At 38.2% G+C, this 16,358-nt stretch overlaps 1 protein-coding gene across 5 annotated transcripts in view; it reads right to left on the bottom strand.

The window, feature by feature from the left end:
• The window catches only part of MON2 (MON2 homolog, regulator of endosome-to-Golgi trafficking), an 84,516-nt gene that overhangs the window by 43,547 nt on the left and 24,611 nt on the right, over positions 1-16,358 (bottom strand). For all 5 annotated transcript variants that reach the window (XM_065654494.1, XM_065654254.1, XM_065654174.1 and 2 more), the window contains exons 6-19: positions 15,932-16,029; positions 15,139-15,264; positions 14,192-14,386; positions 13,350-13,474; positions 12,816-12,955; positions 9,990-10,143; positions 6,404-6,636; positions 5,178-5,259; positions 4,275-4,456; positions 2,863-2,975; positions 2,160-2,264; positions 479-559; positions 317-390; positions 148-238 (exon numbers count right to left, since the gene is read on the bottom strand). In XM_065654494.1, the coding sequence (XP_065510566.1) occupies positions 148-238; positions 317-390; positions 479-559; positions 2,160-2,264; positions 2,863-2,975; positions 4,275-4,456; positions 5,178-5,259; positions 6,404-6,636; positions 9,990-10,143; positions 12,816-12,955; positions 13,350-13,474; positions 14,192-14,386; positions 15,139-15,264; positions 15,932-16,029 (1,799 nt within the window). The remainder of the gene's footprint in view (positions 1-147; positions 239-316; positions 391-478; positions 560-2,159; positions 2,265-2,862; positions 2,976-4,274; positions 4,457-5,177; positions 5,260-6,403; positions 6,637-9,989; positions 10,144-12,815; positions 12,956-13,349; positions 13,475-14,191; positions 14,387-15,138; positions 15,265-15,931; positions 16,030-16,358) is intronic.

The following is a 16,358-nucleotide window of genomic DNA, read 5'->3' as shown; positions in this document are numbered from 1 at the left end:
TCTGGTTTGTAATTTATTTTTTACTCTAAAGTATCAAATGTATTACTGCCTCAATATTAGAAATAGTTAGCTTAAAGGACAAATGTACAAGCCTTCTGCCTGTTTCACAAACATACCTAAAAAGAAAATAAAGAACTCTTTTTATACCTTATTGTTTCCATAGGCCATATCCATGGCTTCCAAAGATAAGGAGCAAAGGGCGTTTATTAAGTGATGTAAAGACACATCATCAAGGTATCTGAAAAATAACAGCTATCAAAACACTGCCAAGTTTGATATACACACATTATTTTAACTATAAGATAAGGTTTCTTACTGTGAGCTTTCAAAAAGCCTTGAAAGTATGTTGGATATAACTGGCAGATCAGTCATAACTGCTGTAGTCAGAACCTTGAAAAAGAAACAGAAATGTGTCTTACATATTGCAATAGAAAAATATCGCATAATCATTAACTGTAAAATGAACAGTTGTGCTTACTGTGCTGGGCCCTTCTGCAGCTCTGCCAGGTTTTAATGCACCCCCAACACCAGGCTTCAGCCCCAAAATCCACACAAGATGCTGAAATACAAAAGGATCATTTTCAGAAAAAAAGCCTTTTAAAGCAGAGAGGAAACATTGTACTGGAAGGCCCAGGCCAGTCAGTCTCACCTCTGTGCCCAGCAAGATCATGGAGAAAAACCTCCTGGAAACTGTGCTAAAGCACATGGAAAATAACGAGGCGATTGGTGACACCCAACATGACTTCACTAATTGCAAATCATGTCTGACAAATTTGGTGGCCTTCTAGAGTGAGGTTACAGTGTTGGTGGATAAGGGAAGAGCAGCTGATGTCATCTACCTGGACTTGTGCAAAGCATCTGACACTGTCCCATGTGACATCCTTGTATCTAAATTGAAGACAGATGGACTTGATGGATGGACCACTCGGTGGATAAGCAATTGGCTGGGTGGTCACACTCATAGAGTTGCCATCAACAGCTTGATGTACTAGTAGAAATCAGTGATGAGTGGCATTCCTTGGGTGTCAGTATCAGGACCAGCGTTGTTTCACACCTTTGTTGGCGACATCGACAGTGGGACTGAGTGCACTCTCAGCAAGTATGCCGATAACACGAGGCTCTGTGGTGCAGTCAACACACTGGAGGGGATGCCATGCAGAGGGACTCTGACAGGCTTGAGAGGTGGGACCGTGCAAACCTCATGAAGTTCAACAAGAATCAAGCGCAAGGTCCTGCACATTGGCGAGAGCAATCCCAAGCACAAATACAGGCTGGGAGGAGAATGGATTGAGAGCAGCCCTGAGGAGAAGGACTTGAGGGTGCTGGTGAATGAGAAACTCAACGTGACCCGGCAATGTGCACTCGCAGCCCAGAAAGCCAACTGGATCCTGGGCTGTATCAAAAGAAGCGTGACCAGTAGGGCGAGGGAGATGACTCTCCCCATCTACTCTGCTCTTGCGAGACCCCACCTGGAGTACTGCATTCAGCTCTGGGGCCCCAACATAAGAAAGGCATGGACCTGTTGAAGCAAGTCCAGAGGAGGGCCACGGAGATGATCCGAGGGCTGTCTCCTATGAAGACAGGCTGAGAGAGTTGGGGTTGTTCAGCCTGCAGAAGAGAAGGCTTCAGGGAGACTTTATAGCAGCCTTCCAGTAGCCAAAGGGGACCTACAAGAAAGCTGGAGAGGGACTTTTTACAAGGGTATGTAGCTATAGGACATGGGCTAACTGCTTTAAACTGAAAGAGGGTAGATTTAGATTAGATAGAAGGAAGAAATTCTTCACCATGAGGGTGGTGAGGCACTGAAACAGGCTGCCCAGAGAAGCTGTGGATGCCCCATCCCTGGGAGCGTTCAAGGCCAAGTTGGATGGGCCTGTGAGCAACCTGGTGGAAGGTGTCCCTGCCATGGCAGCAGAGGTGGAACTAGATGATCTTTAAAATCCCTTCCAACGCAAACCATTCTACAATAAACTTGAGCTAGCCAGTAGCCTTCCAGCCAAACAGAATTCAACGGAAATGCTACAGTATTTACTCAAGGCAATTCAAAGTACACCATGCGTAGAATCAAAGCTTCTTCTATTGCTCACATAAAAACTCAAAACCAAATTATGTCAAAAAACCAAGGCATAAAAGCAAGGCATAAGCATTTCCTATTATACCTGAAGAGTAGCCAGGACAAGTTGCCATGATGTACCAAGAACGGCCCCGTGGCAGTGCGCTAAATTAAGTAATGTCCTCATACACTGGATATTTTTAGAAGTCAGCTGAAAAAAAACCAAACAAACAAATGACCACAAATTTTTTACTATTCTACAATAGGAGTGTTTCTAGGAAACTTGCAATTTTTTATTAAATAGCTTAAATATTACATTTTATTTGCAGTGATGGAATGTATCTTTTTTAGAGTAGTAGTTCAGTATCTCCTCTTCTCTCAGTCTTATCTTGCTCTGGTTGAACACAATTTGATCACTGCCCTCTCCTCCTAGTTTCACATTATTATCAAAGACACAAGTTCAAATACTCCAGCTTTAAGGGCATCTTCTCCATAAAATCAGAGTCTATCTTAAAAAAAAACAAGTGAACCTTCACATAGAGGCACATAACAGAGCTGAGACCAAGGGTTTTTCAAACAGAACGGATGGAAGCTGCTGAGCTATAAGTCAGGTAAAAAACAAGAGTAAGTCGTCTTTACAGTTAGAGAACTTTTCTGTCTAGTACTGTTCCAAATTAAAAGCTTGGGATAATATTTCAGATAACCAGTATTTGTAAGAATGCTGTTTATCTGTTGCTTGGTTTTGAGGCACACTGAGATACAGAAATAAGCAGTTAAGCAGGATGAGATCACTTACAAGTTGTACTTACCATTACTGTTCCCTGTGGCTGAAGAGCTAAGGGCTGCCCTACTGCTACAACTTGCTGATGAGACTCGCTTGAGGGACTGATCATTTGAACATTCTGTCCCTGAATGGAATATGCTAGAGGAAAATTGAAAAGGAAAAAAAAAAAATCTAAATTTAAAACCCAGGACTTACCTGTAGTAACGACCACTTTCTGGCAAACATACTCCAGAGAAATTTTTCACAGTATTAGTTTTACTAACTTTGAGACCTTTAGTTACATTTAGATAATTATGTCATTGCCTTTCAGAATTAAAGGAGCCAGTAATTACTCCCTCGCACTATTAGATATTGCTTGCAATACATTAATACATTTTATATAGAGACTGAAATATTTGCACTAAGATACGAGCATTAGACTGTCTCAACTCAGTTATCTGTAGTAATTGTGTGTAAATGGTATCACTGTGTGCTACCACTGTACTAGAGCACTCAGAAAATGAAGGTGTCATAAATGCTGTGTCATGATTTTTTTCCAATACAGGACTTTGGGACACCCTTTTTGTAACTCACCTGTAAAAAGAAGAGTAACCTATATAACATAACTGCACTTCGCTGCTTCATTTCCATAAAGATTCGTGTAAATCAGTCATGCTTACCACTTCACAGACTTATGATCTAATAATACAGTTAGCTTGTGCACTGGAGTAAAGGTGCTAATCATTGTTCCCAGACTAAGGTATTTTTGTTTTTTATTAAGAGGTCTAATGTTAGATCCATCTGCATATTCTCCAGGTAGTTGCACTTCTCGGTACATAGTAATTCATTTTCAAAATTAGAAACAGAGTACACCCTCAACTGGTATATCCCATGAACTACAACATTCTCTCAGGATGTGGGAAGCATCAATTCAACTTCTTGTAAGCTGAAGAGAGCCCAGAACTTAAAACCTTCCATCTACACAGTAAGTATTGCCATCACTAGACAATTGTAGAAAAGACTGCAGTACACCAAAAATGCAGGACGTTCTAGCCAACTCTTGAGTATTTGAGTTGCCCAGAGACCTTTTCAGAATTTGAATGCCTTAATTACATGTTCCAACAGATCCTTAGGATGATAGATAGATAGATAGATAGATAGATAGATAGACAGACAGACAGATAGATAGATCTCCTTAGAATATGAAATTCTGACATATGCTAAGCATTCAGGAAGTCTTAGATTTCCTAGAATGATACTCAACAGATGCTGCAAGACTAAGCAGTTCTGGAAAGCAGGCCATCTAGATCCTTGCCTGAGGATTCTAACATAATTTAGTATAGCCAAATACTACAGTTGCATACTTTAGAATCGCATCCTGAGAAATTCAGGCAAGAGGACAATACATGGAACAAATTTAAACACACTTTAACAATTAAGGAAAACTTATATACTTACATTTGCTGGACAGAGCTGCAGTTGTGCTGTTCAATACAGTAAGAGCATAGTGAGGAGGCAAGGATCCTTTGCAAATAGCAGTGATAAAGGCATCTCTTGATGTTACAAGACCCAATTTTCCACAAAGTGCAGCCATGGTCAATTCTGCTTTTAGAATATTTTCAGTGGCAGCTTCATCAGTGCTGAAAGAGTACACAGCTTTTAGTAAGAATTAACCCATGGCAGAGAAGCAGGCAGCTAAGCAAAACTGAAAGCAATGAGAATATACACTTTAAGCCTGTCAACACTATAAATACTGAAGAGCAAGCACAACCATTCAACAAAATTCTTCAGAACCATTTCCTACAAAACTGGTCTTTAATTCTCAATGACTTGGCAAAAGAGACTACCAGGAGGTATTTAACACTAATTTCAGAAAATGGTGTTTGACAACAAAAGTGTCTTTGAAAGAAACAATTAAGTAACCAAAGTTACTACCTAGTGAACAGCTTTTCCACTTCAAAAAATGCATAGTACTAACATGTACTGCGATATTATTTACTCTCTTATCAACAGTAATGAAGTGACGTGTAGAATCACTTCAATGCGTTGAAACATTGAGTCAAAGTAAAAAGTAATATAATTAATTTAAACAGTTTAAATCCAAACCTTTGAAAATGTAATTAATTGTTCTATACTGAAATACATTAAAGTTTGATGCTAGACTTCTGGAGACTTCCGTGTTGTTTATGCTTAACAGACCCTCACTCCATCTAGCCACCACTAACGTACAAACCTGTCTGGTCAGGTGCTATGAACAACACTCTCTCATTTAATTGTCAACCTGACCAGTATCAAAAGTCACTTCAAAATATAGCTGGGAATCTAATCATCAAAAGTCAAGAGAAATGAAAGACTAAATACCTTGCATCAAGTAGGAGGGATAAAGCAGCCAGAAGACCACACCAACAAGCATTCACCATCTCTTCCCAGACAGCTCTGCTAACTTGAAAGAAATATATATATTTATTTATTGCAGAAAGAAAATATTTTACTTAATGACTTTCAATTATATCACAAACAAAATGCTTGCATACTGCACCTTTTAAAGTGTGTTTTTGTATGTATGTTTACAAAGACACACATGTATATAGACAAACACACACTAGTACCATTTAAACAGTCACATTTAAAGTAACACTGCTAAACTAAAAAATGTCGCCAAGGCAATGCTTATTCTGAATTACATCAAAAATCATACAAAGGTACATACAATTATTTTTAGTCTTTGTAAAAATAAACATTCAGAAGTGTGCAAATGTGAGACAAAAAACTCACTGAAATTTTGCAGTGAAGGAAAAGCACTCTCCCTTGGTATTTATAATTCTCCATATTTTTTAATTTATTAGGAAAAATAAAAATATAGGTCTATAAGACCTATAACCTGCCCGTACGGTTTCCACACCTGACATCCTGTCCCCCGCCACGCCAGGAGCGCGGGCCAGCCGGTGTTCCCTGCAGCACCATGGAGAGTTCCCGCTTCCGCAGCTACTGCACGGGCCACATTCACCACCCAGAGCCAAGGCTTCCGTACATACACATACACACTCTGCATATGTTGCACAAACACAAGCCTCAGTTCATATTAGTTCTGCTTTTAAAGAAGTTCTTCCACAAACACTTCAGTCTTACTCAATCTCTCCATTAAAACGTCCATCTTTTTATCTTGTTACTAGAAAAAACGTTTTTTCTTTTAATATGGTCTTAACTGCCACATTTCTCTCAGTCACGTTGTCTCTTGTGAGTTTGGATCTCAGTGTTAAGTAGAATTAAGGACGCAGGAAGGCAGAGTAGTAGTTCTGGAGAACCAAATGCCTGTTCTCTCTCCCTCATATCCCACGTACGTACGTAAAACAGTTTAATAGAGCATAAGGAGCCTATGGCTAAGGTGGACAGAGGCAGTACATCAAGTATTTTTTTTAGAGACCATTGCTGTTCTGTTACAAAACAAAATCCCCCCAAAACACCTAATTAAAAGTTTTTATATACAATTTAGAAACAATAAATTTAAGCAACAAAGCATGAAGTATTTTAAATCCTGATTTATGTAACACTGCTGTATTTTATACAGTGTTTGCATTTTCAAATACCTAGTTCTTTCTCTGACTGGTCAGATACAGACTGCAAGTCTTGCTGCTCTGAAGACTGTGCTGGTAATGAAGTTGTCTCTGTTGAGGTTTGACTGACTGTTTCTGCCTCTCCCAACTCTCCTTCAATCATGGTAGTGATACCACGGACAAGATCCAGTAAACAGTGAAATGCCACTGACATGGCATAGCCTTCAGGAATCGTAGGTGGCTCTACTTTGTCCAGCATTTCCAAACTAAAAACCAGAAAACACAACAAGTAAGTGTGTAACAGTACCACAGTGATTCAAAACAATAATTAGACAAAATTCCAAATGAATGTTAAATACGAACGGGCCCCAAATACCATCCTTCAAGATTTATAGCAACTCAAGATTAATTAAGTCTTTAAGTAAAAGAGTAAATGAGTCACTAAATAAAATAGTAAATGAAAGAATACAAACCCTGAGTACAATATTTAGATCTGCAAATAAATGTTATAAAAAATTAGCACACAGAAGCAAGCATCACTGAATGAATTATTCTACTTTTATTATTAATTTACCTAAAGCCACTGCCACAGAACATATTCAGAAGAACACAAGTACATAAGAACAACAGAGGAAATATGTCAGAAAGTCATGATACTATGAATATAACAAATGGAGAACAAGTTAGACATTCCATTATCATTATCTTTGAGTCCATGTGACCGGAAAAGCCTGTCAGAGGTAGAAAATATATGACCAAATATTCATCACAGGTAAACAATGGAAATTATTTGTACAAAGAGGAAATGTCTACATGATTCACTGCTGAAAACCACGCAATTAAAACATCACTATTCTGGAACTGCAGCCTTGTTGCCACTTTTCTTCATATTTTACCTTAAAAGAACATTAAGAAATGCTGAGTTACAAATCCATCAGGAAACAGAGTGTAGTTGCCACAGCAGTAGTGTCTACACAAGGACAGACAGTCTGTTACAAAAACTACCTGCTACTCCAACAACCACTATTTCATCATTTGCTCTACAAACTACTCTTAAAAAGGCTATGCATTGCAGCTACAATACACCAAAGACACTTTTATACTGTAGTGCCATCATTCTTTTCTGCACAATGGATTTTCCTTCTCTCAAACATGTAACACTTCAGTTATTATCTCTCACTTCCTGAGAATGACTGCCTTAGATATCTGGGGGCACAGGCAGTATAGGTATATCAAACAGTCAACATTTCACCCTCTATCTACAACTAAGTGTGTGTGTGTGTGTACACACACATATATATATATGGCTCCAACTAAAATTATTAATGGTTTTTACAGGTACAACATACCTCTGAGGTAGAGGTCATGTACTCTTACTTTCGAAGATGGGAAAGCAAACTACTGAATAAATGGAGTGAATTGGTACAGTTAAATAGGAATGAAAAATCTAGAAGAGTTGGTACTGGGGCCAGTACTATTCAATATATTCATCAGTGACTTGGATGAGGGAATAGAGTGCACTGTCAGCAAGTTTGCTGATGATACCAAACTGGGAGGAGTGGCTGACACACCAGAGGGCTATGCTGCCATCCAGCGAGACCTGGACAGGCTGGAGAGTTGGGCAGGGAAAAATTTGATGAAATATAACAAGAGCAAGCATAGAGTCTTGCATCACTGGGGAACAACCCCAGGTTGCAGTATAAGTTGGGGAATGACCGGTTGGAGAGCAGTGTAGGAGAAAGGGACCTGGGGGTCCTGGTGGACAGCAGGATGACCAGGAGCCAGCACTGTGCCCTCGTGGCCAAGAAGGCCAATGGCATCCTGGGGTGTACTAGAAGCGGGGTGGTTAGTAGGTCGAGAGAGGTTCTCCTTCCCCTCTACTCTGCCCTGGTGAGACCGCATCTGGAATATTGTGTCCAGTTCTGGGCCCCTCAGGTCAAGAAGGACAGGGAACTGCTGGAGAGAGTCCAGCATAGAGCCACAAAGATGATTAAGGGAGTGGAGCATCTCTCTTATGAGGAAAGGCTGAGGGAGCTGGGTCTCTTTAGCTTGGAGAAGAGGAGACTGAGGGGTGACCTCATTAATGTTTAGAAATATGTAAAGGGTGGGTGTCACGAGGATGGAGCCAGGCTCTTCTCAGTGACAACCAATGATAGGTCAAGGGGCAATGGGTATAAACTGGAACACAGGAGGTTCCATTTAAATATGAGAAGAAACTTCTTCACAGTGAAGGTGACGGAGCACTGGAACAGGCTGCCCAAGGAGGTTGTGGAGCCTCCTTCTCTGGAGACATTCAAAACCCACCTGGACGCCTCCTGTGTAACCTCATCTGGGTGTTCCTGCTCTGGCAGGGGGATTGGACTAGATGATCTTTCGAGGTCACTTCCAACCCCTAACATTCTGTGACTCTGTGAAAAGTCTTTGTCTATTCATCTTAAAAACACATACTTACTGTATGTGTTCCATGTAAAGAGAAAGACAAAGCATAGTGGTCTAGGAAGAGACAGGCCCACACTGGCAAGAAGACCTCTGCTAGCTCTGTTCACAATTCATATCTCCAATTAGGTCATTGTGTAAAAGTATAAGATGTGGCCATTGTACGAAAATCTAATGGTAGCAGTAGGAGAGAATCAATGCTATGATGTGACCCAAATCCACAGTTAGTCATCTCCTTACATGCAGGGACTACAGACAGAAGTACAAGACAGAAGAAAAACTGCTGACAAGACACACTAGCAACTATTCTGTGATCTTACACAGAATAACATTCATGGCCGCTGCTGGAACAAACAGTCATGTCAACACATACATGTTAAACTATTGAAATCTGAGGATGAATTTGTCCTTCTGTATCTCAAAGGCACATAAAGGAGTTTCTGCCTTAAAAAAGTATTAAGATCCAGGCTACGTGTTGATTTCACTGAGTATTAGTATGCCAAAATTTCACGGGCCGTACAAATAACATCCAATACGCAAGAGATTGACCCTCAATGGTCATGACTGACATGAAAAAACTTCCACTATTTGAAAGTAATGTACTATTCGCAGCTCTAAATTGAGAACATGATCTCCATTACACAAAGTAATGACAAAATAATTGGTCATTCTATGAAGCACATACAGTCTAGCCTTCATATACAGGTCAATACATTTTTTGGAATGACAACCTGGCCAATATCTGCCACAATATACTGTTAAATCAAAACTGTAAATACAGCAAAGCTGGTGTAAGAAAGCTATTTTTAACTCCCACTGATGTCTCATTTGCTTAACGCTCCCTAATGTTTGCCATTACACGAGACAGAAAAAGATATTCTAAAATTGTTACGTATTATAGTAAGGCCTAAAAGTGAAGAGTTTACACAGCAACAGTATGGCCGTAAAAAAATCCAACAGATGCTAAAGCCATAGGGGATATTTGGATCACAATCCAGAGCATTCAGACAAAATAGCAAAAAATCAGAACACCTCAAGGCACTGACAAAAAGGAAATGCACAATATCCCTCAAGGCCAGTGAAATGAAGACCTCAACACTCACTAATAAAAAAATCCTTAAACAATCAAGTTGGAAATAAAATTATTTGTTATATCCATTTTCAAAAAGGTAGAAGTACTTACTAGGTAGCTTTAGCGCTGCCTTGTACAGTTACATTCAGGATGGGTATCCAAGTGCCTCTGTACTCAAAGGCAGGTAATACAGTTGCTCCTCCTCCCATTCCAAGCACCCCTGGATTAGTTTGTGCTGCGCCAGTATTCCCCGATGCATTGCTTCCTGTTCAGAAAAACAGCGTGATAAAATCAACCAATCTAATTTTAATGATCAGTAAACATCCTTTTTCTGTATTTATGAATAATTTTTAAGTTGAGATACATGCATTAATCTGATAATAATAATAATAAACCCTGCTTGATAATAAAAACCACCACCAACAGTAACAACTATTTCTGAGCTCCCTCAGCTGTCTAAAATATGATTTTATGTGCAAAGTAATTAGTTTAAAAGGTGCAGTTAATTGATACCAACTGCCTTGTTTTCAGTCAAAATAAAATGTTTCTGTGAAAGGTATAGCAGCCTTCATAACATTATGTGAATTAAGTGAACCTATGTGGTCTCGATAAAACAATACGTATTTTAGTGAAGATATTTAAAGATGTTTATGATAGATATTTAAAAGTTATGAATTATTTGAATAGTTGTATCTAGAACTCAGTAGCAGGAAAGAGAGGTTAATCATTTCAAGAACAAATATCACCACGAACTTTGAAGGTTTCAGAAATTCAGAAGTCACAAGAAGAAACTCAAAGAGAACTGCAACGTTTGAATCTGTTCCACGCCAAGGTAGGAAAAAAAACCAAAAAAACAAAAAAAACCCAAAAAAACCCACTCCATCAGGGAAGAGATGACAATGTGCCAACCAACAGTTAGGAAGGAACAAATTTGGTTCCAAGATAAGAAGTCAAAAAAAGCAGATAAAAGGACAAAGAATTCTGTATGTATGTATATATATACATACACACACTTCCTACATATAGAAGTAGGTCTATACATACTCCTAGTACGTATATACCTACTATAGATCTATAGACCTACAGACCTACTATACAAACCTACTATAGATCTACTAGGAGTAGAAACTACAAGTTTAGACTCTCAGTACAGACAATGGGGAGGGAAGGGCAGAGTCCCCAGGGTGGTGACTCTCAGCACCTAATACATCAGTGTAACAACTGGCATTTTGTTGTGCTTGCTTTTAATATGTAGAGAGACTAAACTACTAATTTTGGCAATATGAATACACAGAACCTTATACATATACTTTAACGCAGTGAAGTGTAACAGATTGAAATAAAATCATACTGCTAAAGTGAAATGGTTAACCAAGCACTGCCACTAACACACACACAGTAACATGGTGTCATTTTCTGTCATCCCACTGAGCAGTCAGACATATACAACTATTTTTATATCAACATAACTCCTTAAAGTGGTAAAAAGGCTTATATTACACCGGAATAATAGAAGCGCCACCCAACTTAGCTAGATGTAGGTTTCAATTTCTCTTATGGAACAGCGACCTTGATGCAAAACTGACGCTCAAAAGCCATCTAGAGGTAAGAGCCTGCTACGGGAGGACTATCATTATAATCAGAAGACTCAGTTTGAAAATTAGGTTGCATTGATCTGCTCTTCGCATGTTTGACATGGGCACAGGAGGAAAAGAGGCAGAAAGAAATCCATGAGAGAGAGACCTGAGAAACGCTCAGGCAGAAAGTGACAAGGTAAAGGAGAAAACAAACTGGAACGATAAGCCAGAGAAACAGTAACAGCACTAAGGGTATGACCCTCCTGCAGTGCTGTTTCGCATGAGGGCAAAATTTAAGTTTTCAAGAGAATGAGTATTTCAGAATGGCTTTTCATATGTGTGTGTTACACAATGAAAAGTACTTTTCTGATTTGCCTCAAGTGGATTAAACTAATGCAGAAATGCTACTAATAGAAGTGGTCTGTCAGTTTTCATACAGACAGCTGTTGAACTCTAACTGAAGCAGATTTCTTAATGTTATCAACGCTAACACCAACTTTGGAATTCAGATTTCATAAGTCAACCCTGGAAGGTGTGAGTCTAAAACCAAACTTTTAAATGTTTACTATTTAATAGTAGGTATGATAATAATACTTTTATTATCTGTTTATTATCTCTTTTAAGAAGGTAGGTCGAAAAACACCCTTAGAAATTACTTTTATGTTGTGTGCTGCTGAGGCCTCTGCTTCCAGAACCATGAGAAGAAGCAGAGAGTCTTAACTTGGATGTAAACACCTGCAAAGGCTTTGAGAGGAGGCCCATTTCTTCTTACAGAAATAAAAATGTGCATAGTGAAATGCTAAAACCCTGGCTGCAAGAAAACACAAGTTTTCAGTAAGTGACTGTTTTCAGCTTACAGAAAAAGCAAAGATCATCCGTAAAACACAGATCTATCTTTCTATCTTTCTTTCTTTCACTCTTTCTACCTCTTGGCTTCCTCAGTCCACTTTTGTCCCTGAACACCCAGAAGAATTAGCTCTTGCCTCCCGGGAGGAAGCACACACACACTCTGCCTTACTTCTTCAGTTGCACACTGCCATAAACGAGACTCCCGCACAAGGAGACAGAAATCAGATAAACATGTGATAGTCAGAAATCAGAAATAATTCCCTTGGAAAAGTTGTGAACCAAGGAGTTTAGTTGCTGTAGAAGCAGATCACAAATGCGGGAACACAAGATGATAAAATCACCTGTTGTGCCAGACCTGAAAACATGAGCTTGTCTCATGCTACCTTTTCACTTCAATGAACACGGAAATACAGAACTGTATCAAGCCAAATGTATATACTGAATCAAATCAGAATTTATTATTACAAGAAAATGCTGGGAAATTAAAATTATAGTAAGGACAAGGCTTTACCAGTTTGGTTTGGTGTCACTGATGTGTTCCCTGTGCTTGGTACAAGAAATAGTGACTGGATGAAGGACCCCAGTGCATTCACAATATCACGGAAAACTTTAGTGGAATGTTGCTTCATATCATATGATTGACAAAAGGACCTGGAAAGTATTTTATAGTAAGTATTCGAAGAAATATGGTTTTAGTCTCTAATTTAACAGCAACTTTCCGCCCCACCCCACCCATCCCCCTTCAAACTCTAAACTGAAAGCATATTTTAACTGTAAAGATTTAGGTGAATAATCTACTGTAGCTTTAGGTAAATGCTCCTTTGGTACTGGTAAGATAGAGAGGGTTCGTAATACTCAAATAACTATAATTCAGCCCTTCCTGGATAATAAACATTGCCTAATACTTTATAAAAAAATATCTTGAAGAGTTTATTGTATCTAAGTTTCCACATATTTATAATGTTTTAGGAAGCATTTTCCACCAAAGAAAAATAAAAATATTTATTAAATTTTATGCAAAAGTGAAACTCAATATCTTTAATACCTTAATAGCTGAGGTTGCACACAAAGCCTGTGAATAGATTCTACTGCAACAGCTCTTAGCCATTGTGGTTTGTCTGCATCCAGAAACTTAACCAGCAATGACAGAAAGATTTCACATTCTGTTACCTAAAAGATATAGTTTATAGCCATTAAATTAAAAGAAAAAGCCTCCTACAAAATATTTTCTCAAAAAAACTTGTTTCATCTTAGAGGAGTCCTATCCCAGCAAGTTTTGCACAGGATCTAAAAAACCCCTTGAACAAGCATTTATTCAAAGTTATATTAAAAACATACCTAATAATCATAATATTTTTGCCAAGCTAACTCCACATATGTAATTGTATTGAAGGAGTTAAATTCCTCACAGGTGTTGCAGTAAAGTTCTTACACGTACAACAGTAAACAAATGAAATGGAAAAAAATCTTTTTTAGCAAATATCTAGAATTCAGGAGATAACAACAGCTGAACATGTGTTTTTTATGCACATTCTGTCAACAGCTTTAGCAACACAAGTCAAAAGCCCCTTAGCAATTATTAACAAGGCATGGCAATAAACATTAAAGCCAAACAAGACCAAAAGGTTCCCAAAACCTCTGCTGACAGTCAAGTAAAGACAAAAGCTAATTATTCTAAGAGTTTATACAAGCCCATGTTTAATTATACCATACATGTAGTACATATATAAACACAAATACACATAAGAGGAAAAGAATATTTAAACTTTTCTTCCCTCAGTATATGTCAACAGTTCCCAAGGACTACTTAATACTATTACTGATCACAGTACTGGCATACACATGGAAAACCAGAATTGCATAAAGAAAATTTGAACATATTCTTACCAGCAAACTGTAAAACTGCTTAATTAAAACAGAAACTACTCTCAGCAAACGCATACAGATGGGAAAGTATGGTTTTTCCACGGGTGCTGGGGAAGATGACGTGCTGGAACCTTGCCTGAATTTGATATTTGGAGAGAAGAGCTTTATAACAAGAGGGCATACCCTCTCTTTAAGAAGAAAACTGAATTCCTGATGCTGAAAAAGAAAACAGAACAAATTACAGGCAGATAGTCTTTAATTGCTACCAGTAGCTCTGATTACGCATCTTATTTACATTTACTGTTATGATCTAGCACTCTGAAGTTGTGTAAATCTTGGTATAAATTATACGTGCAGGAAATTAAAGAGAAGAATGGCAGACGTCATTGTAAAGCTACCAAAAAGCACGATGAAATGACACCGTGAGGTTCATACCACGCACCCCTCTTCTATTTTGCAAATTGAAATAGGCTGCTAATACATTGTTTATTCTATATTTAATTTCTTAATTAAGCTACTGGCTGCTAAAATGTGTTACTGTAGGATCACAGTGCATTTATATGCAGTAGACCCACAAAATTCATAGTCGTGATTCCCGCTGCTTTGCAAGTGGGGTGAAGTTAATGTTTTTTTAGAAATAGCGATGACACAAACTAAGTTACAGAGCTGTCATAAATCATGCAGTATAAGAAAATGCATCTTTGGAGGAGACATAATGGCAAAACAAAAACTGAAACAGAGTACAACATGCTCTACAAAATAAACAAATACAAATAAAGTGTATGGGATTAGAAGAAAGTGGACAAAAAGCACAGAGTACATTTCTGTCACAAAAACCCAATGTATAAGCACTACTAGTCCTTCTGAAAAGCAGTACTTACGCTAAATTAAAGAGGAGTTAATGAAGTGCAAATTTTACTACACATGTGAACAAAAGCCTTCCTATTTTCCCTTGGAGAACTACTCACTTGTAAAAACACTTGTGGAAAGTCATTCAGGACTGACTCAAGAAGTTCAAGGCCAAATGTCCGGGTCATCTCTGTCATACCCACGAGCCAGTAGGGAGCATCAGCATTAACTAACTGACAAAGATCCTTGAAAAGAAATACAATAACATTTACGTTCTTTGCACAGTCCTGTACCAGCTGAGTTTTCTGAGTCTACAACAAAATCTACACTCTCTCCCTCCTTTGTAATAAGTAATTTTCCAATTCCAACATAATTTTTCCTCAAATCCTTCCTTTATATAAATTATTAAGTAAAATACTTTTAAAAGACATTTTAAACTTTGCTGGTATCCTTGTAGCAATTGTGTTAATTCCTGCCCTCAAAAATATCTCAATACCAGTGAATATGCTAAGTCAAGAAGATTTTTATTGGAGTGATGAATACAACTCCTACTTCTCATTATATAGTCAACATTAATATACAATACCAAGCACCAGAAACAAGGCTGAACTATAGTAGCAGTGTTTGGCTCATGGTAAAAAAGACTCTTGAATTTAATGCTGACATGCATGCTTAGCTATTATTTAAGATTTATAGTAAAACATTTTCCTAGGCTACTTCGTCTTCATTTTCCAATTATCCCCCTGGGATACAGCATATCATTGCCAATTACAATAAATGTGCATAAGAAAGCCTGAGGCTCTGATTAAGGACCTTGTCAACATGCCAACAGCAAATTTTTGGAATTTCTTACAGGGATGTAGAAGCACACAATGGTAACTGCAAATGTATAAATATATGCTCCGTAACTACCTGAAAAAGCATGTATGCATCTTTAGCACATGGCTTCAGCGTACTGACAGATCTTCTGTTACTATTTCCTTGAACTGTAATTGGCTGGTCAATAGTATCTGCATAAAGACAAAAACCAGTTTTGTGAACAACGGAACTGTAGAAAATCAAGTACGCATTAAGCATTCTTAGAAAAATATTATAGGAGAATGGCCAGGTAATTCTTCTGCAACTTATCATGTCTAGAGAAATAAATGTGAGATTAAATACCAAAGATTATCAATACCAAGCAGTTCTCTCCAATAAGTGTTCTCTTCAAAACTACTACTGCCACGTATTTCACACACAGTAATCTAAGTTATCTTCACCTTAAATGACACTATCACTTCAAATTCCTGCATAACGCTAACCTGAAGACCAGTTATCACAGCCTGAAAAAAACCTACAT

Source organism: Caloenas nicobarica, chromosome 1, assembly GCF_036013445.1.
Source record: "Caloenas nicobarica isolate bCalNic1 chromosome 1, bCalNic1.hap1, whole genome shotgun sequence".
NCBI lineage: Eukaryota > Metazoa > Chordata > Aves > Columbiformes > Columbidae > Caloenas > Caloenas nicobarica.
Note: the sequence above shows the minus strand (reverse complement) of the source record. Positions and strands in the feature narration are given on the sequence as shown.